Source organism: Schistocerca cancellata, chromosome 9 (genome assembly GCF_023864275.1).
Source record: "Schistocerca cancellata isolate TAMUIC-IGC-003103 chromosome 9, iqSchCanc2.1, whole genome shotgun sequence".
In the NCBI taxonomy this organism is placed as follows: domain Eukaryota; kingdom Metazoa; phylum Arthropoda; class Insecta; order Orthoptera; family Acrididae; genus Schistocerca; species Schistocerca cancellata.
In genome coordinates this window covers 142,775,777-142,800,169 of record NC_064634.1, presented here as the reverse complement: position 1 = coordinate 142,800,169, position 24,393 = coordinate 142,775,777, and the positions used below count along the sequence as shown (strand labels likewise).

At 41.5% G+C, this 24,393-nt stretch overlaps 1 protein-coding gene across 2 annotated transcripts in view; it reads left to right on the top strand.

Annotated features, from left to right (window-relative positions):
• Window positions 1-24,393, top strand: part of LOC126100596 (protein MMS22-like) — a 152,720-nt gene that overhangs the window by 92,838 nt on the left and 35,489 nt on the right. For both annotated transcript variants that reach the window (XM_049911223.1, XM_049911224.1), the window contains one exon: window positions 11,695-11,981. In XM_049911223.1, the coding sequence (XP_049767180.1) occupies window positions 11,695-11,981 (287 nt within the window). The remainder of the gene's footprint in view (window positions 1-11,694; window positions 11,982-24,393) is intronic.

Genomic DNA, 24,393 nt, shown 5'->3' with positions numbered 1-24,393 from the left:
AAAATAAAAATAACTTAAATTGCAAAGGAAATGTGCCATATACAACAATGACACACAGTGCTCATACAAGCATCTGCCAACAGCAAAATGTGTCAAAGGCTTTAGGAAGACTATGCAATGCTTCTTAACAACAAATTTCCTCCGATGAGCGTGAAGTCACAACTGTTTACATTGGATTTGTTTTGGCAGTTATAAGCGGGCTCATGCACATGCGCATTTGAGTTGCGTTTGGGTAGTAGATTCTCCCGCTTCTAGCTACAGGAATGTGGCTGTTGGCTGTGCAAGTAGTCGCAGCAAGCAGCTAGATGCTAGCAGAAAAGGGGCGCCACATTCATATTCTTTAGGGAAAAAAAAAACTTGTTTCCCAAAGCGCCTAGCATCCAGCGCACGTTGGTCTGTCGATTATTCATATTATTTTGAAATGCATCCCTCTTGTTTTTTTGAACATTTTTGAACACATTTTAAGTTGATTTCTGAATGAATCATAAGTTGAGTTTTGAATGTGTGCATAGTGTATGTGATGTCTCTGTCAGGAGAATCCTTGTCACATCTAGAAATAAACTTTCTGCAGAAAATTGGGGATGGGGCTATACAAGCTGAGCGGAGGAAAGCCGAATGGATGAATGCCAATCGCTGTCCGATTATGTGGTTGATTGGGTTTGCAGATGATCAGCATTGTTATAATTGCTAGCGAAATTCATAGATTCAGACTACCAGAATTGAAATAAATGACTAACAGGAGTAACAGGTGAGAAAGATTACGTATTATCTTCTCGGTGTATCCAAGAAAATGAAATTTTGACAGAAAAGTTTTGGCCAGATCGCTACACTAGTAAGGACCAGTTGTACAGTCCTCGGCTAGAAGCCGTTTATGTTCTATTCTGGAAGTAATGTGGAGAACATTTTGTACGAACATGTAACAACGCCTAACTGGAGAATAATCGCAGGATAACTAAACCTGTGATTCTGGCAGGGTTAGTGAAGTTAATCGGCGAACAAATTTTGACAATGGCAGGAATAGCTACAGAATTGGTGATGACAAGATTGTTTGTTAGAACGAGGAAGGAGAAGAAGTGGGGACGTCATAAAAAATATGGAAGAAAAAATGATTCCAAATTTATATAAAAATTTCATAATACTACTTTTCAATCTCATGCTTGAGAAACTGATGCGTATGTATGAATGCAATGTGAAGCTATTTCTGAACATAAAGCTTTTTGCTTGTCGTAGGCCTAATAGGCATTTGATATTTGTACTCCATGAATTATCTTCTGTCGTGTTCTAAAAGTCTCGTTTGTACAAAATATTTAGCATGATTTCTGCACACTGAATGAGATGTACCATATGCAGGTAAATTATTTTCACTGGTCCATGATCCCAGAAATGGTACTGCGTCTTTTGAGGGTCTCATGTCTTTCACAAAATTGTTAGGTTCTCAGAATGAGATTTTCACTCTGTGGCGGAGTGTGCGCTGATATGAAACTTTCTGGCAGATTAAAACTGTGTGCCAGACCGAGACGCGAACTAGGGACCTTTGCCTTTCGCGGGCAAGTGCTCTACCAACTGAGCTACCCAAGCACCTTGGGTAGCTCATTTGATAGAGCACTTGCCCACGAAAGGCAAAGGTCTCGAGTTCGCGTCTCGGTCCGGCACACAGTTTTTATCTGCCAGGAAGTTTGTTAGGTTCTGTTGGAGTAACAGGTTTTGGGTTACTTTCAGTACCATGCTCGGAATAGTTAGATTCATCGCTTTCGTGAGTCACCTCCAGTTCAGAGAATTCAAATGCATAGACTGATTTTTGGTGGGGAGGGGATCAGTAACTCTATACCATGGAGGAAGGTTAAATCAACAAATTTAAGTTCAGATACAAGATATTCCTTCTTCCTCTCTCTCTCTCTCTCTCTCTCTCTCTCTCTCTCTCTCTCTCTCTCTCTCTCTCTCTCTTCCCCCCCCCCTCTCCACCTCCTCTCCCCCTCCCTCCCTCCCTCCCTCCCTCCCTCCCTCACTCACTCACTCTCTTACCATCTCCCCCTCCCTCTTATTTTTTTACTCCATTAATTTCATACAGAAGTAACAATCATTGATGTGATTCTTTTTTTCACACCATACTGTGGGAATTTAAAGTTCATACACTTCATTTTATCTACACATCACTTCCTTAATTGCTCCATGCTTGTATGACATGATCTCCGAGCATCATGCCAAAATAAGCAAAACACGATTTGCACACAAACACTCTTATTTGTCGATCTCTTGAGCTTATCATATAAGTTCCACAAAAGTAAAAAAAATTATCTGGGCTATTCACACAATGCCTCTCCAACATTTCAATGAAATAACACCACTCACAACCATGCTCATAATTACCTTCTCCTAGCTCTTACAGTCACGCAACTCTTGATTTCTGCAGCAATAACAAAAAATTAGCTTTGAAATTTGTTCTTCTACTTGACTATCCTAAAAACAAGAAATGTTGCCATGCTTATGTAAACTACACTACATAACCTGGATTTCACAACCAGTAGTAAATAGCTTTCAGTAGGTCAGGAGGAGGTATAGTTGTGCAGTAAAAACTGGGGGTTCAGGTGTGTCAAATTAGTAAAGAACACTATTAGTTTCCAAACCCTGGAACACATGTCCACATGTTTTATTAAATGATGTTTTTCTGTCGTAGTTACAGTTTGCTCATTAATAAAAAAATTAAAAGTAATTCATCAAGTATTACTTTTAACTGTAATCTTATAGCTTCAATCAAGCTTACATCACCAAAAAATCTGTTTATTGTTTTACTGAAGAACTAAATAATGGAAATTATGCCAGTTTTTGCAGTCTTGCTGAAGCCAGTATGTGTGTGTTACACACAGATTTTATTTTAAGTAACTTCGGTGAATGGCAGATGGTTTCATCGGCAAAACCACAGCAGATTTTTTCCCCTTCCATTCTATCAAGCTGGTCTCTCTCTCTCTCTCTGTCTCTCTAATAGCCTTAATGTTAATTACCCATAAAAATTCAAGCATTTCTATAATTCTTGCTTTTGTATGAATTTATTATATGGTCTTATTTCAAATGAAGGTAAAAAAGTCAGATTACCATATAAGAGTGACTGTGTATAGATGAAAGGGGATAAGAATAAACTAGCTTCTGAAATCAAAGGTTTCTTCACATTGTAATTTGATGACCGTTAATTTTTACAGATCGTATTCATTTTATCTCCATTGGATTAGGGAGCTGACTTTGTGCATATGAAATTTTGAAATCCTCCCTTCTTATGAGAATCGAAACCAAACTACATTCTCCAGCGGGGTTTCGGTTACCTCTCACCAAGCCGTGAAATGAGTAATGCTTTGCCCACTATCCTTTACACCCCTCCCTCAGTGGGATTCGGCCGTCCACTGAACCTACACAATGTACTCGTCCATCCTAACACAACCCCTGCTCCCAATCCCTTACCTCATGGCTCATACCCCTTTATAGACCTATATGCAAGACCTGTCCATACATCCTCCCACCTCCTCTGGTCACTAACATCACGTAACCCATCAAAGGCAGGGCCACCTGTGAAACCAATCATGTGGTCTACAAGCTAAGCTGCAACCACTGTGCTGCATTTTATGTAGGCATAACAACCAACAAAAACTGTCTTGTCCGCATGAATGGCCACCGACAAACTGTGACCAGGAAACAAGTGGACCATCCTGTTGCTGAACAAGTTGCCAGACATGATATCCTTCATTTCAATGACTGATTCACAGCCTGTGCCATATAGTTCCTTTCCACTAACACCAGCTTTTCTGAATTGTGCAGGTGGGAACGTTCCCTGCAATACATCCTGCGTTCCCATAACCCTCCTGGCCTTAACCATCATTAGTCGCTGTCCTCACCCATCCAGCCCCATCCCTGTTCCCATTTCAGCACTACACAACCGCCATTCCACCACCACACACAGTCTTTTTTTTATTTTTTGTTTATTTCTCTCTGTTTCTCTCCTTTTCCATTACTTCCCCCCTTCCCCCTTCTCACCTCACCCCTGCCTGCCGCCAAACTTGCAGCACTTCACTGTCTGCCATACCCCCCTTCCCACATCTCTCCTGCCCACTGCCCAACTTGCAGCACTTCATTGTCTGCCTTCCCCACCATACTATCCCTCCCCCCTCCCTGCACCAGCCTCCTCCTTACCCCTACCCAGTCGCCACTCCCATCATGCACTGGTGCTGCTGCTCACAGTATGGTTTCAGTTGCCTTAGACTGCAGTCGTGTGTGTGAGTTGCATTTGTGTGACTGTGTGTGTGTGGGGAGGGAGTGGGGGGAGGGGTTATGTGTGTCTATTGTTGACAAAGGCCATTGGCCAAAAGCTTTAAGTGTGAAAATCTTTTTGTTATGTCTATCTACGACTCAGCATCTCCGCTATATGGTGATTAGCAACTTACCTTCTCATAATATTGTTACACCCAGGTATTTGTATGACTTGGCCGATTCCAACTGTGTTACAGAATTATTTTGCCTGCGGTGTTAAGAGATACTATGTTAATAATGATTACACAAATAGGAACTAATTTTTCTTAGTATTATCGATATTTGGCTCAAAACAACAGTCATAATGAACATCTATTTTATCATTGTCTCCATCCTCATTATCTACTCATACACCATTATCCTCTGCCAGATTTTTGTCGAAAGGTATTTGGTTCAGTTTGTAGCCCACTGCAGAAAATGTGTGTACCATATCATGTTTCTTTGCCTGTTGTGAATGACTACTATTCTACAAGTCTTTAACTTGAGGCAAAATACAATCATATCTAACCCCACTTCTGATCATTTTGTGTTTGCTCACTGGTATCATTGCACATACACCATGCAGACCAACCTATGCTCATGCATGACATCTAGTCTTCTTCTTCTTCTTCTTCCTAATATTTGAATGAGTTCTTACCAACTGACCCAGGAAAAATCAGAAATTCAGGTAGTCAAGTATTCCTACTGTTTCAAATACACTGTCATACCTCTGGGAGTATTAGAGTTTCAAGTTTTTTGTAGTTTCTTTCCTGTAATGCCAAAAGAACTATCTGCAGACATATGAATGACCATGTACAGGGAAAAAACCAGTCAACGTGAAATCCGTATTGTCATGCAGTCACACAGACGAAATAAAATACGTTAAGTTTTGTTTTGAGCTGCACAGTTATCACTAAACAATTGAATACATTTAATATTATTTGAGCTGCACAGTTATCACTAAACAATTGAATACATTTAATATTATTTGCATCACTGTATGGTTTTAAGACTAACTCAAAAAAATGCCATAGACATGAACTAATTTCCTTTGGATCCCCTGCCATCTTCGCTCTCCAGCCACCTATAAAAATGTGTCATGTTTGGTGAAGTAATTTTCTTTCCTCATGAATGACTATTCCTAACACATGTACCATAATTAATGTGAATAATATGCTCTAATAATTTGTCTTTGATAAAGGCTGATTCTGCATCAAATCAAAGATCACTGTTAAACTGCCATCTGGGCATTTATTAAGGTTCTGGATAAAAAGAATTTTCTTTTAGTTTATGCACAAGTCTTTCCACTACAGCTGTTTCTTGATATCCTAATCAGTAGTAACTTTAAAACAAACTTTGAATGCTAGTGAAACATTGCAGGTGTCCTGTTTTATGTTGCCAAACCCCAGAAATTGGTGACAAAAATCTGAAAGAAAAGAAGGTAATTAGAAATTGCCTTTTAGTACGCAGTAATCATAACATATATTTTACACATTATCTGAATCTAAATGTTTACTGTCAATTTATCATACTGTATCTACTAGGTAGTTAATTTGTTGCTCACTTATAGATTTGTTGAAGTTTTATTGCCAGCTGCTGTCTTCTCATAAAATAAATTCCACATATGTATGGTTAATTCTGGAGAAAATATTTTCTTAATTATGTCTTTTTTTCTCCCCCAGTACTGTCCTCTGCATATAAACCTTGTTATGTGAGCTATAATTTCAGCCTTCAGTTTCTACATACCATCACCAAGCCTTGCACTACCTCTTATTTCAGAAACTGCAACCTCACAATTCATTTTCTCATCAGTTGCATGCTCAGCCTTCCTTCTCCCAACATTAAAAATACTTAGAGATATAGCTCTACAAACAGAGGACTTTCCCTGAAGAGAAATTTGTACGCTGTAGCTTATAGTTTTATTTGGTGCTTGAACATTCTTTCTTACCCCTATCAGGCCTTCATCTTTTAGGATGTTATTGTTGTTGTGGTCTTCAGTCCTGAGACTGGTTTGATGCAGCTCTCCATGCTACTCTATCCTGTGCAAGCTTCTTCATCTCCCAGTACCTACTGCAACCTACATCCTTCTGAATCTGCTTAGTGTATTCATCTCTTGGTCTCCCCCTACGATTTTTACCCTCCACGCTGCCCTCCAATACTAAATTGGTGATCCCTTGATGCCTCAGAACATGTCCTACCAACCGATCCCTTCTTCTGGTCAAGTTATGCCACAAACTTCTCCCCAATCCTATTCAATACTTCCTCATTAGTTATGTGATCTACCCATCTAATCTTCAGCATTCTTCTGTAGCACCACATTTCGAAAGCTTCTATTCTCTTCTTGTCCAAACTATTTATCGTCCATGTTTCACTTCCATACATGGCTACACTCCATACAAATACTTTCAGAAATGACTTACTGACACTTAAATCTATACTCGATGTTAACAAATTTCTCTTCTTCAGAAACGCTTTCCGTGCCATTGCCAGTCTACATTTTATATCCTCTCTACTTCAACCATCATCAGTTATTTTGCTCCCCAAATAGCAAAACTCCTTTACTACTTTAAGTGTCTCATTTCCTAATCTAATACCCTCAACATCACCCGACTTAATTCGACTACATTCCATTATTCTCGTTTTGTGTTTGTTGATGTTCATCTTATATCCTCCCTTCAAGACACCATCCATTCCGTTCAACTGCTCTTCCAAGTCCTTTGCTATCTCTGAAAGAATTACAATGTCATCGGCGAACCTCAAAGTTTTCATTTCTTCTCCATGGATTTTAATACCTACCCCGAATTTTTCTTTTGTTTCCTTTACTGCTTGCTCAATATACAGATTGAATAACATCGGGGAGAGGCTACAACCCTGTCTCACTCCCTTCCCAACCACTGCTTCCCTTTCATGCCCCTTGACTCTTATAACTGCCATCTGGTTTCTGTACAAATTGTAAATAGCCTTTCGCTCCCTGTATTTTACCCCTGCCACCTTTAGGATTTGAAAGAGAGTATTCCAGTCGACATTGTCAAAAGCTTTCTCTAAGTCTACAAATGCTAGAAACGTAGGTTTGCCTTTCCTTAATCTTTCTTCTAAGATAAGTCATAAGGTCAGTATTGCCTCACGTGTTCCAGTATTTCTATGGAATCCAAACTGATCTTCCCCGAGGTCGGCTTCTACTAGTTTTTCCATTCGTCTGTAAAGAATTCGTGTTAGTATTTTGCAGCTGTGGCTTATTAAACTGATTGTTCGGTAATTTTCACATCTGTCAACACCTGCTTTCTTTGGGATTGGAATTATTATATTCTTCTTGAAGTCTGAGGGTATTTCGCCTGTTTCATACATCTTGCTCACCAGATGGTAGAGTTTTGTCAGGACTGGCTCTCCCAAGGCCGTCAGTAGTTCCAATGGAATGTTGTCTACTCCGGGGGCCTTGTTTCGACTCAGGGCTTTCAGTGCTCTGTCAAACTCTTCACGCAGTATCGTATCTCCCATTTCATCTTCATCTACATCCTCTTCCATTTCCATAATATTGTCCTCAAGTGCATCGCCCTTGTATAGACCCTCCATATACTCCTTCCACCTTTCTGCTTTCCCTTCTTTGCTTAGAACTGGGTTTCCGTCTGAGCTCTTGATGTTCATACAAGTGGTTCTCTTATCTCCAAAGGTCTATTTAATTTTCCTGTAGGCAGTATCTATCTTACCCCTAGTGAGATACGCCTCTACATCCTTACATTTGTCCTCTAGCCATCCTTGCTTAGCCATTTTGCACTTCCTGTCGATCTCATTTTTGAGACGTTTGTATTCCTTTTTGCCTGCTTCATTTACTGCATTTTTATATTTTCTCCTTTCATCAATTAAATTCAATATTTCTTCTGTTACCCAAGGATTTCTACTAGCCCTCGTCTTTTTACCTACTTGATCCTCTGCTGCCTTCACTACTTCATCCCTCAAAGCTACCCATTCTTCTTCTACTGTATTTCTTTCCCCCATTCCTGTCAATTGTTCCCTTATGCTCTCCCTGAAACTCTGTACAACCTCTGGTTCTTTCAGTTTATCCAGGTCCCATCTCCTTAAGTTCCCACCTTTTTGCAGTTTCTTCAGTTTTAATCTACAGGTCATAACTAATAGATTGTGGTCAGAGTCCACATCTGCCCCTGGAAATGTCTTACAATTTAAAACCTGGTTCCTAAATCTCTGTCTTACCATTATATAATCTGTCCGATACCTTTTAGTGTCTCCAGGGTTCTTCCATGTATACAACCTTCTATCATGATTCTTAAACCAAGTGTTAGCTATGATTAAGTTGTGCTCTGTGCAAAATTCTACCAGGCGGCTTCCTCTTTCATTTCTTAGCCCCAATCCATATTCACCTACTACGCTTCCTTCTCTCCCTTTTCCTACACTCGAATTCCAGTCACCAATGACTATTAAATTTTCGTCTCCCTTCACTGTCTGAATAATTTCTTTTATTTCATCATACATTTCTTCAATTTCTTCGTCGTCTGCAGAGCTAGTTGGTATATAAACTTGTACTACTGTAGTAGGTGTGGGCTTCGTATCTATCTTGGCCACAATAATGCATTCACTATGCTGTTTGTAGTAGCTTACCCGCATTCCTATTTTCCTATTCATTATTAAACCTACTCCTGCATTACCCCTATTTGACTTTGTGTTTATAACCCTGTAGTCACCTGACCAGAAGCCTTGTTCCTCCTGCCACCGAACTTCACTAATTCCCACTATATCTAACTTTAACCTATCCATTTCCCTTTTTAAATTTTCTAACCTACCTGCCCGATTAAGGGATCTGACATCCCACGCTCCGATCCGTAGAACGCCAGTTTTCTTTCTGCTGATAACGACATCCTCTTGAGTAGTCCCCGCCCGGAGATCCGAATGGGGGACTATTTTAGCTCCGGAATATTTTACCCAAGAGGACGCCATCATCATTCAATCATACAGTAAAGCTGCATGCCCTCGGGAAAAATTACGGCCGTAGTTTCCCCTTGCTTTCAGCCGTTCGCAGTACTAGCACAGCAAGGCCGTTTTGGTTATTGTTACAAGGCCAGATCAGTCAATCATCCAGACTGTTGCCCTTGCAACTACTTAAAAGGCTGCTGCCCCTCTTCAGGAACCACACGTTTGTCTGGCCTCTCAACAGATACCCCTCCGTTGTGGTTGTACCTACAGTACCGCTATCTGTATCACTGAGGCACGCAAGCCTCCCCACCAACGGCAAGGTCCATGGTTCATGGTTCACACCAATATACCCCATTAAAAAGTTTCTCTGACTCACAGCATCTGTATTGTACCAGTATCTGTTATTTTCATGTATCATGACATCTTCTGACATGCATAATGCTCTTGAAAGTTATGATTATGTTTACATGCGATTGGAGATTTTCAACTTGCAGCAGCATTATGTTTTTCGAGTTTCAAAACATTCTGCTTCCACATATTTACAGATGTTTTACGTTTCCTTGGCTTTTCTGTAAATTCTCTCAAATCAGCAAATTCATTTGACATATCAGAATTCATTAATTGTTTACAGTAAACAAACACAACAGAAAACACAAGAACATTTCATGAAATAACACACTAACAAATTGCAGGCAGCCATTACTGAGACAGTAATTACATGATCACACAGACACTTTATATTGGCTCACTGTGTTTGAGATGTCACAATACTCAGCCAGATGAGTGCAGGAGTATTGGGTGCTTCTTGCTATGAAAGTTCAAAAGGATTTGGCATGTTTTGGAGTAAAATGCTGGATTTTACGACCTATGTGTAAGAGATTTGGTACTTTTTGCAAGAAAATATGTACTCTATGGGATCAAAAGTATCCGAACACCCCCAAAAGGCGACGTCAGTAGTCATTAGACATCGTGAGAGACCATAATGGGGTGCTCTACGGAAGTCACGGACTTCGAACGTGGTCAAGTGATTGGGTGTCACTTGTCATACATCTGTACATGAGATTTCCACATTCCTAAACATCCTTAGGTCCAGTGTTACTGATGTGATAGTGAAGAGGAAACACGAAGGGACACATACAGCACAAAAACGTGCAGGCCAACCTCGTCTGTTGACTGACGGAGACTGCTGACAGGTGAAGAGGGTCATAATGTGTAATATGCAGACATCTATCCAGAAACTTCCTGGCAGATTAAAACTGTGTGCCGGACCGAGACTCGAACTCGGGACCTTTGCCTTTCGTGGGCAAGTGCTCTACCAAGCGAGCTACCCAAGCACGGCTCACGCCCTGTCCTCACAGCTTTACTTCTGCCAGTATCTCGTCTCCTACCTTCCAAACTTAACAGAAGCGAACCCTGCAGAGGTAGGAGACGAGATACTGGCAGAAGTAAAGCTGTGAGGACAGGGCGTGAGTCGTGCTTGGGTAGCTCAGTCGTTAGAGCACTTGCCCACGAAAGGCAAACGTCCCGAGTTTGAGTCTCGGTCTGGCACACAGTTTTAATCTGCCAGGAAGTTTCATATCAGTGCACACTCCGCTGCAGAGTAAAAATCTCATTCTGGATCTATCCAGAACATCACACAGGAATTCCAAACTGCATCAGGGCCCACTGCAAGTACTATGACATTTGGGTGGAAGGTGAGGAAACATGGATTTCATGGTTGAATGGCTGCTCATAAGCCACACACATCATCCAGTAAATGCCACACAATGCCTCGCTTGGTGTAAGGAGCATAAACAATGGATGATTGAACAGTGGACAAATGTTGTGTGGAGTGACAAATCACAGTACACAATGTGACGATTCAATGGCAGGGTGTGGGTGTGTGGAATGCCCGGTGAACATCATCTGCCAGCATATGTAGTGCCAACAGTAAAATTCAGTGGTGTCGAATTTTTTCATGGAGGGGGCTTGCATCCCTTGTCGTTTTGTGTGGCACTATCACAGCACAGGCCTACATTGATGTTTGAAGCACCTTCCTGCTTCCCACTGTTGAAGAGCAGTTCAGGGATGGTGATTGTATCTTTCAACACTATTGAGCACCTGTTCATAATGCACAGCCTGTGGTGGAGGGGTTACGTGACAATAACGTATGCCTGCTAGAGTAGAAGCTTTCATCAAGGCTAAGGGTGGACCAACACCATATTGAATTCTACCATTACCAATGGAGGGCCCAACAAACTCGTAAGTCATTTTCAACCATGTGTCCAGATACTTTTGATCACATAGTGTACTTGTCAGATCCAGCAAGCTATTAGGTAAGGACAGTCACCGCTGACTCATTTTTTCGATCTAGTACCTCTTGGAATAAAGCAATACATATATGTTGACACATTTAATATTCACTCATGATAATTTTATTTTAAATAAGTAACTATATTTGTATCATTCTTACACATTGATATGTGACTGATGTAAGTACCATATGTTGATGTTATATAGGTGGCTGGATACAGGTGTACCTTAGCTACTGCCAGTCATCTGATATGTGCCGCCTACTTGATACTCTGTTGTCTATTGCCACAAGAGTGGAGAGCGACAGCCGTGCCCTTGGCAGCCACTGTTGGGATGAAACCGTGCCGCAGCTTGCCTATGCACTGTGGGAACATGCTTGGCCATCTGTTAAAACGTATTTTCAGCAACAGCCTAAGGCTACTTCATCTGGATCAGAGCCACCTATGCAAGCTGCAGATCTGGCTGCAGCATTAGCTCTTCTCACACTTGGAAAGGTATTCATTGTTATACTGGTAAATGTGATGGCTGTTACTTATTTGTTGCATGAACACAGTACTTTATTGCATGGTTTTGTAGCATAGCAAGATGTCAGAAACATATTGCATAAGCAGTGAAACAATTGTTCATAATTTTTAAACACCACAAAAGTTTGCAGCACTGTGTAATTAGGGATTGTGGGTCACTCAGATAATTTTGAATCATAAGGTATAAAAATGTCATTGTGTTCAATATTTTGTGAATTTTAACTGAGAGAGTAGTGGTATATTTGAAATCATGTTGAAAGATGGTATGTGCAGAGACAGAGAGAGGGGTGGGGAGGAGATGTAGATAGAGTCAAAAGTGTGGATGGGATGGAGTTGGCTTACATATAGTGACAGAAAGGGAGCAGACACTTTCCATGTTCTAAAATATTGCAAAATGTTGCTGTGAACAACAACAACAACAACAACAAAGAAAATTACGTCACCAAGAAGTGTTATGAAACTGGACAATCAACTTAAATCACTGCTAGGGAAGGCAAATGAAAGATTTTGATTTAATCGAAGAGTTCTGGGAAAGGGCGGTATATCTGTAAAAGAAATTGCATACAGTAGTCCAGTGAGATCAATTTTACAATCTCGTTGTGGTGTTTGAAGTCTTTATCAAGTAGGCATGACAACAGATATTGAACAAATTCAGAGTGCTGCTCAATGGAAGTACTATGGAACTTAAATCAAAATCCTTGGAAGAAAGACGATGTACGAGGGTCATTCAATATGTAATGCCCCACCTTTTTTTTTCCCTTCCCCCCCCCCCCCCCCCCCCCCCCTCACAACAAGTGTCAGAATTTAGTGACAATGTACAACATGTCTTGTCCATGCCGTATTTTTCTATGTAGACTCTATCACATTCTATGGCCGTACACCAGTTTGTGGAAGAGCATGTATTCCGTGCTGGTAAATGCTCTTGTCCTGTAAGCGTAACCATGTTTTCACTACATGACTGACACTCCCGTCATCTTCAAAGCATGTTCCCCGTAGAGACTCTTTAAGCAGCCCAAAAAGATAAAAGTCTGAGGGTACCATGTCTGGACTGTAGGGTGGATGAGGCAGGGACGTCCAACCCAATTTGGCGATGTGTTCCGTGCTTTCAGACTTGTGGGTGGGCTTGCATTAACGTGTTGGAGCAAGATTTCTCCTGGATTCTTTTGTAATCGAACACGTCGGAAACAGTTCTTCAGTTTATTCAAAGTCTTCACGTATGTCTCTGAACTGAAGGTTGACACTCTTGGCATCACATCCACAAGAATGACATCATCACAATCCCAGAAAACTGTCACCATGACTTTCCAGGCAGAGGGGTTGTCTTGAATTTTTTCTTTAGTGGTGAATGAGGATGATGCCACACCATGGACTGACTTTTTGTTTTTGGTGCATAACGTGGTGCACTCAGCTTTCGTCCTCCGTAAAGACCATGACAGAGAGGCCTCTCTGTCAGTCTCAAAATGCTCCAACAATTCAGATGAAATGGCCTTTCTTTGAATCTTGTGATCCACTGTGAGCATTTGTTGAAACCGTCATGAGTACCTCTTTCAATATCCGAGAGTCTTGATCATTGCAGATGCACTTCAAATGTTGACTGACAACTGTAGAGCCAATTGTCGAGTTGATATGTGTCGGCCGGCTCAAATAATGCCATCTACATGGTTCAGCATGCTTGGAGCAGTAACTGTGACAGGCTGTCCCAAGCACGACTGATCATGGAGTTCTGTTTCTGCATTTCCTGAGGCTGTAACTGTCTTTACCCTTCGCCCAACTGTACACCTATCGACTGCAGCATTGCCATATACTGCATACAAATGTTTATGGATGTTCACCAGGGTTTCTTTTTCTGCACTCAAGAATTCAATAACAACACACTGCTTGTAAATTGAGTCATATGTAGATGCCATTTTGACACTGTACGATGTCTCTGCCATCTGCCAGAACAGTTCGAAACTTCACCAGTGCATGGTGATAACATCAAATTTGAAGCACCATCAAGGGCTTTTGTCTATTTATATTAATGGCTATTTGTAAAAAATGTGAAGCATTACTTATGGAATGACCCTCGTAGTTTTTGTAAAACACTGTTGAATAAATTTAGAGAATCTTTATTCAAAGATGACTCGGTGACTATTATGTTGACACTAACGTATCTCTCTCATAGAGGATCACGAGAAGATGCTAATAGAGGTCAGTGCACATGCAGAGGTACTGAAGGAGTCATTCCCCTTTTGCTCAATATGCAAAAGGAGTAGGAAAGAAAGTTAATAATATTGGTATGATGTTCCCAACACCATGCATTGTAGAGTGGTTTTTGGACTATTAAAGTAGGTATAGATGCCCACTTCATATTTTGGAGAACAGTTACTGCTGTTCAGCACAACTTGCGCCAAGATGTCATGAGGGAAACTAAATTTCATTGACTGCTGACAGTCAGTGTACGTGGATGTGCAGAATGCTTCAAAACTGGGCTGTGTTCGGGTGTGGCTGCACTACAATCATGACACTTTTAATAAAACAGCTGTGGTTGTGTAACATAGGTAAGCATTATTGCAGATTTTATATGAAGTAAAAGGAAAGTACTGCGCAGCACCAGTGATCACTGCTGTTGAAATGGCAGAAATGTTGAAGAGAATAGCTGTCATAATGAATGATATGCTATAGCAGTAGTACTGTGAGAAAATATGAATAAAAAGAAAAAAAAATCAATCAATAAATAATTCAGAACAGATTTTGAAACATCACTAATCATGCAGCTGCTCATTAAAGGACTTATTTTTTCACTGTTTACCAAAATGCAATATCATATTGCTATTTTATTTCATAGGAGCCTTTCAGTTTCAGAGCCAGTCAAAAGGTTTATAGTGGACAGCACACATGATAGTTTGCACTGTGCATTTAAATATGTTGCTAAAGTTTTTGTTCGGTATTCTCTTTTAGAACCTGATATCCTTCACTACATATGCTGTGAGTGGTGTAAACCACATATTACACTTTTCTTAGTTAGTTACATGTTCCATTCGTCAATCTCACAGTAACCGTTACGATGTGGAATGTGTGAAGTGCATAAGAAACACATACATGAATGAATATATTATATCTATAGATTTATTTATTCCTATTCAAGAATTCATCTATGGTGTAGAAGGAGTTGTAAAGGAGATATGATTTCAATTTATTTTTAAAAGTGTTACTGCAATCTGTCAGACATTTTATTTCATCTGGTAATTTATCAAAAAAGTTTTACAGCAGCATATTTTACCCCTTTCTGTGCCAAAGATAGTTTAAGTGGAGGATAGTGCAAGTCTTTATCTTTCTTCTGATATTATAATCATGACTGTCACTGTTGTTTTTAAACTGGTCCGTGTTCTTGAGAACAAATTTCATTATCGATTAAATGTATTGTGAGGCTGTTTTAAGAATTCCTAACCTCTTAAAGAGATGCCTAGAAGATGTGTGACACCGAGCCCCACAATTATTCTAACCCCTTTCTTTTGAGCAGTGACTACTTTGTTCAGTTACCCCAAAATATTATTCCATGTGACATTGAAGAGTGAAAGTATGTAAAGTATGTTAGCTTGCGAATTTCTATATCCTCAAAATTAACAATTATTCTGGTTGCAAAAGTTGCTGAAACTAGTTGTGCAAAAGTTGCTGAAACTAGTTGCTTTAGGAGACCCAAAATTTTCTAAATAAGATTCTCATCTATATGTACATCCAAAAACTTAGTATGCTCTATCCTGGCTACTGACTTCTGGTGATGTGTTACATTTATTGAAGGAACTGTACTCCTTGCAGTAGAAGACTGGATGAACTGTGGTTTTTATTTTTATTTTTTTTATTTTTTTTCCCTTCGAAGTTCAGAGCAAGCCCATTTGCAAAAAACAACCAATAACTTTTCCAAAGACATTATTTGTATCATTTTCTATTAGAATTTCTTTTACTGGATCAATAATGATGCTTGTATCATCAGCAAACAGTGTCAGTTTACCTTCTTGTTTCAGATTTATAATGGATCTCATTCACATATATCAAGAACAGAAGGGGACCCATGATTGAACCCTGTGGAACACCTAATGCAATTTCAGCCCAGTTAGATGAAGTGGGAAACTTCCTTAAATCACTTAATTCATACAAAGAAACTTTTTGCTTTCTCTTCTGTAGGTATGACCTAAACCACTCATATGCTGTTCCACTTATATCATGCAATTTCTGTAACATAATGCCATGGTTTACACAATCAAATACTTTTGTCACAGAAAATTCCTATTGATGACATTTTAGTATTTAAAGACTCTATTGTGTGGGCAGTAAAATTGTATATTGCTGTCTCAGTGGAACGGCATTTTTGAAATCCAAACTGTCATTTACTAAGTATCCCATTACTGCTAAGTGGCTAGCCACTCTTGAGTACATTACTTTCTCAACAATTTTTAAAAATGCTGTGAGCAAGGATACTGGGCAGTAATTATTGACATCTGTGGTGTCCCCTCTTTTTTTGAGAGGCTTGACAATGGCATATTTTAACCTGTCTGGTAAAAATACCTTGAGTTAGTGATGCATTGCAGATGTGACTCAGAACATCAGCTGTAACTGCTCCACATTGTTTTAATATCTCGTTAAAAATGTCATCTGCTCCAACAGAACATTTATTTTTCAAAGATTTAATGATTTTTCTTATTTCACAAGAGGTTGTTACATGAAAATTAATCTGACTAGGACTTCTCAAAACTGACTCTTCCATGTACTGCTTGGCTTTTTCTTTTGAACTGTTGTCTCCAATTTTTTCACCTACGCTTAAGAAATGGTTGTTAAATACATTAGCTACTTGTGTACTGTTGGTTAAGATGGTCTCATTCTCTCTAATAGTGATACTACCCACCACAGTGGTTACTTTTCCTGTCTCTCTTCTGACAACATTCCATGTTGATTTGATTTTATTGTCTGAGTTGTTAATTTCATCTCTAGTATACATATTTTTTTATTTTCTGACAATTTTTCTCAGTATGTTACAGTAATTTTTATAGTGTAAAATTACTTCTGGGTCTTTACTAATTCTTGCTGCCTCATAAAATTTTCTTTTCTGTTCTCTCTCTTTGAAAACTGTTTGGCATTTGACTCAATATATACATCACCCCAATTAATATTTTTTAAACTTTCTCTGAAATGCTCTATAGATACCAGATTGACCAGCCTTACACTTTTACTTAATGGTTTCTGAACTGTACACGCAGCTAAGTTTTATAAGTTAATCATTGTACATCGTGGTCTATTAGAGTGCTACTGTCTTGAGCTGTATGTGTAGGGAAATTGATCACTGATTCTAAGTTTTATGTCATTAACAACACTTGTAGCTCACTTTTCCTATAAGAATTGCTTAGAAATTTTACATTGAAATCACCACAAATTAATAACTTTTTCTTTTTGTCTGACAGACAGCTTGATAAGGAGTCAAACTTTAGCACAAACTTCAAAGTGCTGATGGCGCAAAATTTGCTTACTTCTATAGTTTTGTACTTATACCCTTGTTTTGTGTAAATGGCAACTCCTCCTTAATCCATGCTAGATCTGCAAGTATAAGATGCTAAATTATACCCATTTATACTGACACTTTCCATCCCCACAGTTGTATGGTTTTCAGACAAACAAAGTTTGTCAATTTCATTCTTATTTTTGAAATCGTCTAAACACACTAACAGCTCATCTGTTTTGTTTTTTATTCCCCTAATATTTTGAAGAAGTAAATTGATACTACCCTTAGCTTTACTGTACATGTAGCTTCTTTTATTCTATTTTTCTTGATTATTGACTGTCTGGACTTCGGCTTTAACCTAAAAAACCTGTCTGCCTGTTCCCACCAACCACAGGGATTATCTCTTGTAGGACTGTGGACCCCCTTACAGTATTTGCTAATAGAGAACTTAACTTATCTTTCCACTTCCTGTTTTTGTTCAGGCCATGTATAGTGTATCTCCACCTACAAATATCGTCAACTGGAACAACACTCATGTGAGATTTTGTCAGTGTCTGGAGCAACCTGTTCAGCTCATTGTTAACATGCCTTACAGCAGTGTTTAACCAGAGTCAATCACGGCACTGAAAGATCTCCACAAACCCCACATTTGTGTGCTCAGTTTCTGCTCGTATTTTGTCCAGGTCATTTCTAATACTGCAGGGTAATTATACTTAAACTTTCAAATGCTGTAGAAATAACACCACTGGTCAGAATGATGTCAAATTGCAACAGAATATTATTAGAGAGGAGGGAAAATGTATGACAGAAGAAAAAAAAGTGTGAAAATTGATCAATAGATGGCGCTGTATGTGTCAGAATACGTAAATGAAAACACGTGTCATGCGCACGACCCATTGAAGTTGATATAAACATGTCGGGTACACGGCTTTTCCTCCTTTCGCGTCTGCGACGTTCGCTGTGACTGTCTCGATGCAGGATCATGTTCTGCTTGTAAAACTGTATTACAAGAATGATGACTGTGCACACGTAGCTCCTCAGAAGTTTTAGACACTGAAGTGTTTGAAAAAAGGCATTGGTCCAATGACTTAGTGGGTCTGGACAAAATGATTCGGAAATTCGAAAAGACAGGTTCTTTTGGTGTGAAAACTCGTAGAGGGAGGAAATGAATTGTCAATGTCAGTGGAAGCAGCAGCCACAGCAATGCAGTAAGAGACGAGTGGTCGTGTGTAAAAGTTTAGTGCACAGAGAATTGCCCGAACATCGGACATACCTGTGAGCACATTGCCATCCATTCAAAATTACCCATTTTCTCGAGTTGCTTCCTGTTGACCTGCCAGCAAGAGAGACCTTTGCTTTAGAATTTCTTGTGTGCACAGAAGTGGACTATGATTGGCAGTGGAAGATTTTGTGGACAGACAAAGCCCACCGAGTCGTCGCTCCACCAGTGAGCAGAGATGTCATGGGCACGCCTGGAGTTCTGAGGAGCAGTGAATAGAGCGATGGGTGTGGAAAATTGCCGTTTGGCCGAGCCTGCCTCGTTGATGGCCCATCCGGCCCCCCACTTATGGCGATTGGAAATGTTGGTGTGGCAGACCGCCGTTCGGAGGAGCTTGCTCCCCCAGTGGCCCTGTCTGACCCGCCGCCTAGAACGACCTGGCCACCAACCATGGACCTCAACTTAGATGACTAATCTGGCGAAGATGACATCATTGTGCATGACACACTCCCAGCTGACAAGAGGGCACAAAGGATGACAGCCAGCACGCTACAGCGCCCAGATGGCGAGTGGCACAAACGGCCATTCTCCTCGGCACAAGCGGCACCAAAAAGGCATCCAAGAAGAAGCAGCAGCTTCCTGTCTCAACCAAGGGTGGCAGAAGACGCGCCATACCAGGTGACAGCATGGCAGGCGCAACCTGGGCTACTGTCACATGTCGGCAGGTGGCCAGACCCAGGACCTTCCCCGCCGCCCACATCGACTGCAAACTGCTACGGCACACTTGCAGACGAGGAGATGAGAGAGCAGCCATCAACCGAGCAGATGGTACCCACGACCACTGCCCAAGCTGACCACTCGGGAGGAGGAGGAGAAGAAGAACAAGAAGAAGAAGAAGAAGAAGAAGAAGAAGAAGTTTGTAACACCAACGACTTCATAAAGGTGGCGAGTGAGGCATCGAACCAAGGCTTCCACTGGTACGTGCACGCTGCCGTCTTTGAGGGGCTACTGAAGCTCGTCGCCAAGGGCTTTCCCAAGGTGGCAGAACCTGAACTACTGAGGGAAGAACTGGTGCAGCTTGATTTTAGCGTGCGCAATGTAAAGCCAGTCAAGGCCCACATCACGCACAATGATTCGCCCTTTCTGCTGGTGATCGCCATCGACACACCAGAGAACAGCTGGCTCTATCAGCTGAAACGCGTGGCCAGTACCACAGTCACCGTCGAAAACCTCAAGCAGAAGAGGGGCTTAGTACAGTACTTCCGCTGCCACGGAATGGGCCACATGGCTCGCTACTGCTCTCTCCCCGAGGCGTGTGTGAAGTTCACTGGCACCCAAGCAAGCAGACTTTGTCTGCTACCAAGGATGCACACACCGAAGTGTGCAAACTCTGGTGGGCAACACGTGGCGAGTTACTGTGGCTATGAAGTCATTAAAGCTGCGGTTGCTTGCCAACGTGGGCAGCAGGCGCAGAAGACTGCCGACCGCTCCCTCCCCTGGCCGCACCCAGACGCGCAGCTGGCGAGGTGGCCGGCAACTGCAAGTTATGATGCTGACAGCCGATGCTGTCAACTCCGTCCCCACTTAAGGGGGCAACAGACGAAGACACACCGACACCGGAAAACGTGCCGTGAGGGCACTCCTGAAAAATAGCACGTCTATCCCCTCCGGGGAAAAATGCACAAAGAAAAGGCCACATCGCTGGAAGGCGGCGGGAGTGGCAACACACCAGCTGCCACTCGCAAACCAGCTACACCCAGCCAAGGCACTGCACCCGCAGTGCATGAAGGAGAGTGGCAGCAGCTGTCTCCGCACTCTTTGCGGTGATTGACAAGGTCGCGCACCTGGCCGACACGCTGTTGAGTTGCCGAGGCAGTGCTGTCCACCCCACTGGTGGCCGCCCATGAGCCATCGCAGTAAGGCACTCCCTATGCCGTCCGCAGTGAAGTAGGCCTGTCACTGGCCCTCATAGCTGTCTGAAAAGCAACTAATATAGAGGAGAAGAATACCTGATAAGGTCAACAAGCTGACAAGAAGAAAAAAGAAGAATACACCACATGACATTACAGAAGTCCTGGAGGCAAAGTAGGGGTAGCCTACTAGGACACCACCTACCCAGGGGTCTGGGTGCCCCTGTTGAAGCCGGGACATCAACATCAACGTCAAATCCCACTTCCATCTGACAGAATATATCAATACACAAATTCTCGAATATGAGCAACAGAAAATCCACACGCAAATCAACCAGTAACACTTCATCCTGAAAAGTTCACTGTGTTTTGTGGGTTTAGGGAATCATTCATCATTATCATAGGGCCATATTTTTTCGAAGACACACATGCTTCCAGTTCTGTTACCTGTACCATCTCTGGTAAGCGGCGCTATGAGTGTCTTTTCTGCAACCACGTCATTCCACCTCTCCGACAGCGTGGGTATGTGTATAGTATCATTTTTATGCAAGATAGCCCACCTCCCCGCATTGAAAATCCAGTTAAGTAGCTGCTGAAGCGCCGTTGCAGAGATGCTAGAATTATCAGCTGGCATTTCCCTACAACCTGGCCGTCCCGATCACCTGATCTTAATCCGCGTGACTTCTGACTGTGAGGCTATCTGAAAGATGTTGTGTTCAGTGTTCCAATTGCAAACTTAGCTGCATTGAAGGCACGCATTGCGCAACACATTCTGAATATAACCCAGGAAACACGTTGATCAGTTGTGGAACATACTGTTTCTTGATTTCAGCTTGTTGCGGCGCCAGTGACACCAAAATTAATAATCCGATTTGATTTTGATTTATGCTCTTTATGCGGTTTTTGGCCTCAGGACAATTAAAAACCAATTTTTCCCATTCGATGTAATATGATCTTACCGTAATAGATGGAAGTATCACACGTGTACACTGATGCACACTGAGTAGTACAGTTTGTTTATATACACCTTAGGCATTGTTGTATGATTCATTTGTCATTTGTAGTCGACCACTATTAAATTATGATGCTTACAGCGCCATCTATTGCTATATTTTGTAACTATTTATTATTTTTCTGCCACACGTTTTCCCCATTTTCCAATGATAATCTGTTGCAATTTGACATCATTCTGACCAGTGGTGTTACTTCTGCAGTGGTTTGAAAGTTTAATTGTAATCACACTGTATATCTTGGATTCATACCCAGGCTGTTTCCTCCTCCCCCAACTATAATCACCTGAGCTTCCTTCTCAAAATTCCTGTATAGCTGACCTAAGTTTCCTGTCACCTAGATAAGGCTAGCACATGGTTTCACAAAACTTGTGACCTGATACCCTTCACCGAATTTCTCCTGAAACTGCTGGTTTACACCACTCCCATGACTCTACCTAGAAGCAGAATTCTTTTCCTATTCTGATTTGATCCTGACCGGTCTTTTTTCTTTAAGCTAATATTCTGCTTCAGCCTACATTCAGCTGCTCCTGGATGAGGCCCTTCCTCCACAACTTCGGATAGCAAGCCAAACTGATTTACTAACAGAATTTCTAAAGTTTTTTCAACAGTTTCCCTTTCCCACCCTTTGATTGGTACCTTTTCCCAGCACCCCATCTCTTTTTCCTCCCTTAGCCTACATGATACCAAATTCACATTTTCTAATTCAACTTTAAGGGCAAAAATCTTTGCCTCCTGTTGAGCAATTTTTCTGTCCTATTAATTAAAAGAGTCAGAAATATTAGTAAAGTGCAGAAAACCACCGTGTGATGTTGCGGTATTTATGCCTGAGCACTTGGACTGAAGTTGATGCTGAACTATGAAAGATTGCAGTAAGTGACAATATTGTAGAGAAAACTCCATATCTGGAGCGCATTTTCATCCAGAAAGGAGGACGAGACTGAGGGGGAGGAAGGGGTAGTATGGTGGGGGTGGCAGATAGTGAAGTGCTGCAGGTTAGACGGAGGGCAGAGGTGGGGGGGGGGGGTCTGGTAAGTAGTAGAAAAGGACAGAAGTAAACAGTGTGATGGTGGAATGATGGCTCTGTAGTGCTGGAATGGAAACAAGGAAGGGGTTGGATGGGTAAGGACAGTGACTAATGAAGGTTGAGGCCAGGAGGGTTATGGGAGCATTCTCGTAACGCTCCTGGTCTCAACCTTCGTTAGTCACTGTCCTCACCTTTCCAGCCTCTTACCTGTTCAGCCGACCGCTGTGGCTGAGCGGTTCTAAGCACTTCAGTCCGGAACCGTGCTGCTGCTACGCTCGCAGGTTCGAATCCTGCCTCGGGCATGGATGTGTGTGACGTCCTTAGGTTAGTTACGTTTAAGTAGTTCTAAGTCTAGGGGACTGATGATCCCAGATGTTAAGTCCCATAGTGCTTAGAGCCATTTTTTTCTTACCTGTTCCCATTCCAGCATTACACAGCCATCATTCCCCCATCACACCTGCCTTTGTACTTTTCTCCTTTTGTGCTACCTACCTGCTGCCCCCCCCCCCCCCCACCTGCCCCCTCTTGTCCCCACCTGTCACCTGCCCTCCATCTGACCTGCACTTCTTCACTGTCTGCCACCCCCACCATACTATCTCTTCCTTTCCGTGCCCCAGTCTCCTCCTTCCCCCCACCCAGTCGCCACTCCCATCGTGCACTGGTGCTGCTGCTCACAGTGTGGTTTCAGTTGCCTGGGACTACAGTTACGTGTGTGTGTGTGTGTGTGTGTGTGTGTGTGTGTGTGTGTGTGTGTGTGTGTGTGTGTGTGTGGTCTATTGTTGACGAAGGCCTTAATGGCTGAAAGCTTTATTTGTTACAGTCTTCTTGTGGTGCCTATCTGTGACAGCATTTTAGCTATATGGTGAGTAACAACTTCGCTTTTCGTAATACTGTTACATTCTATCCTGGATTTTCCATTGTTCGTTTTAGATGTATGTTGCAGAACAATATACTGAGGGTAGGGATGACTGGGGCAGCATAAAAGTGAAGGGAAGATATAAAGAGGAAAGTTGGATGATACTATCTGCTAAAATAAAAATAAAAGTGTATGATTTGTGTGTGGTATGAGTGGGATGCAACAAAAACATTTGCTTTTTGCCTAGTAGATAACTGTAGTGATGTATATTTCCTATCTTTATAGATAGGTATTCCATGATGAACCTAAATATGTCCAGATGCTTCCCTTGAGAGGATACAGCCAGTTTTATTCCTCCCTACTCCTCAATCCAAGCTTGTGCTCCAGCCCCAAGCGGCCAGTTGAAGTATTTCTTCAAGTAATTGAGTCCACAGCCACAGATCTCAACCACCATTAATATGGGTAAATTAAATTCTGATGGTTCCCTTGTTGACAGGACATAAAACCATCCTTTGTTTCTTATGTGTGACCTGAAAGGTCAGGATTACACTCATTCATTGAAGAATCGTCATAATAATTGGAAGCATGAAACTAGCTGCCGTTATATTTTGCCAAATTAAAGAGCACAGCATGCAATGTGACTTAGAAATGGGCCAAATGACCAGGTGGGTTCAGCGCATGATGGCTTGCTGGTTCATACATGGGAATGCACGTATGACAGTGATGAATATATTGGAATCAGTGGATAGGAGAAAGTCATACATGTTGACAATCAGGTGCTGGACCATGCAATGTGACAACAGCATGGGATGACCACTATCTTTTCTGCATGACCTATAGAATCTTACTACTTCATCCACAGCATTTGTTCACTGTGTCAGAATTAC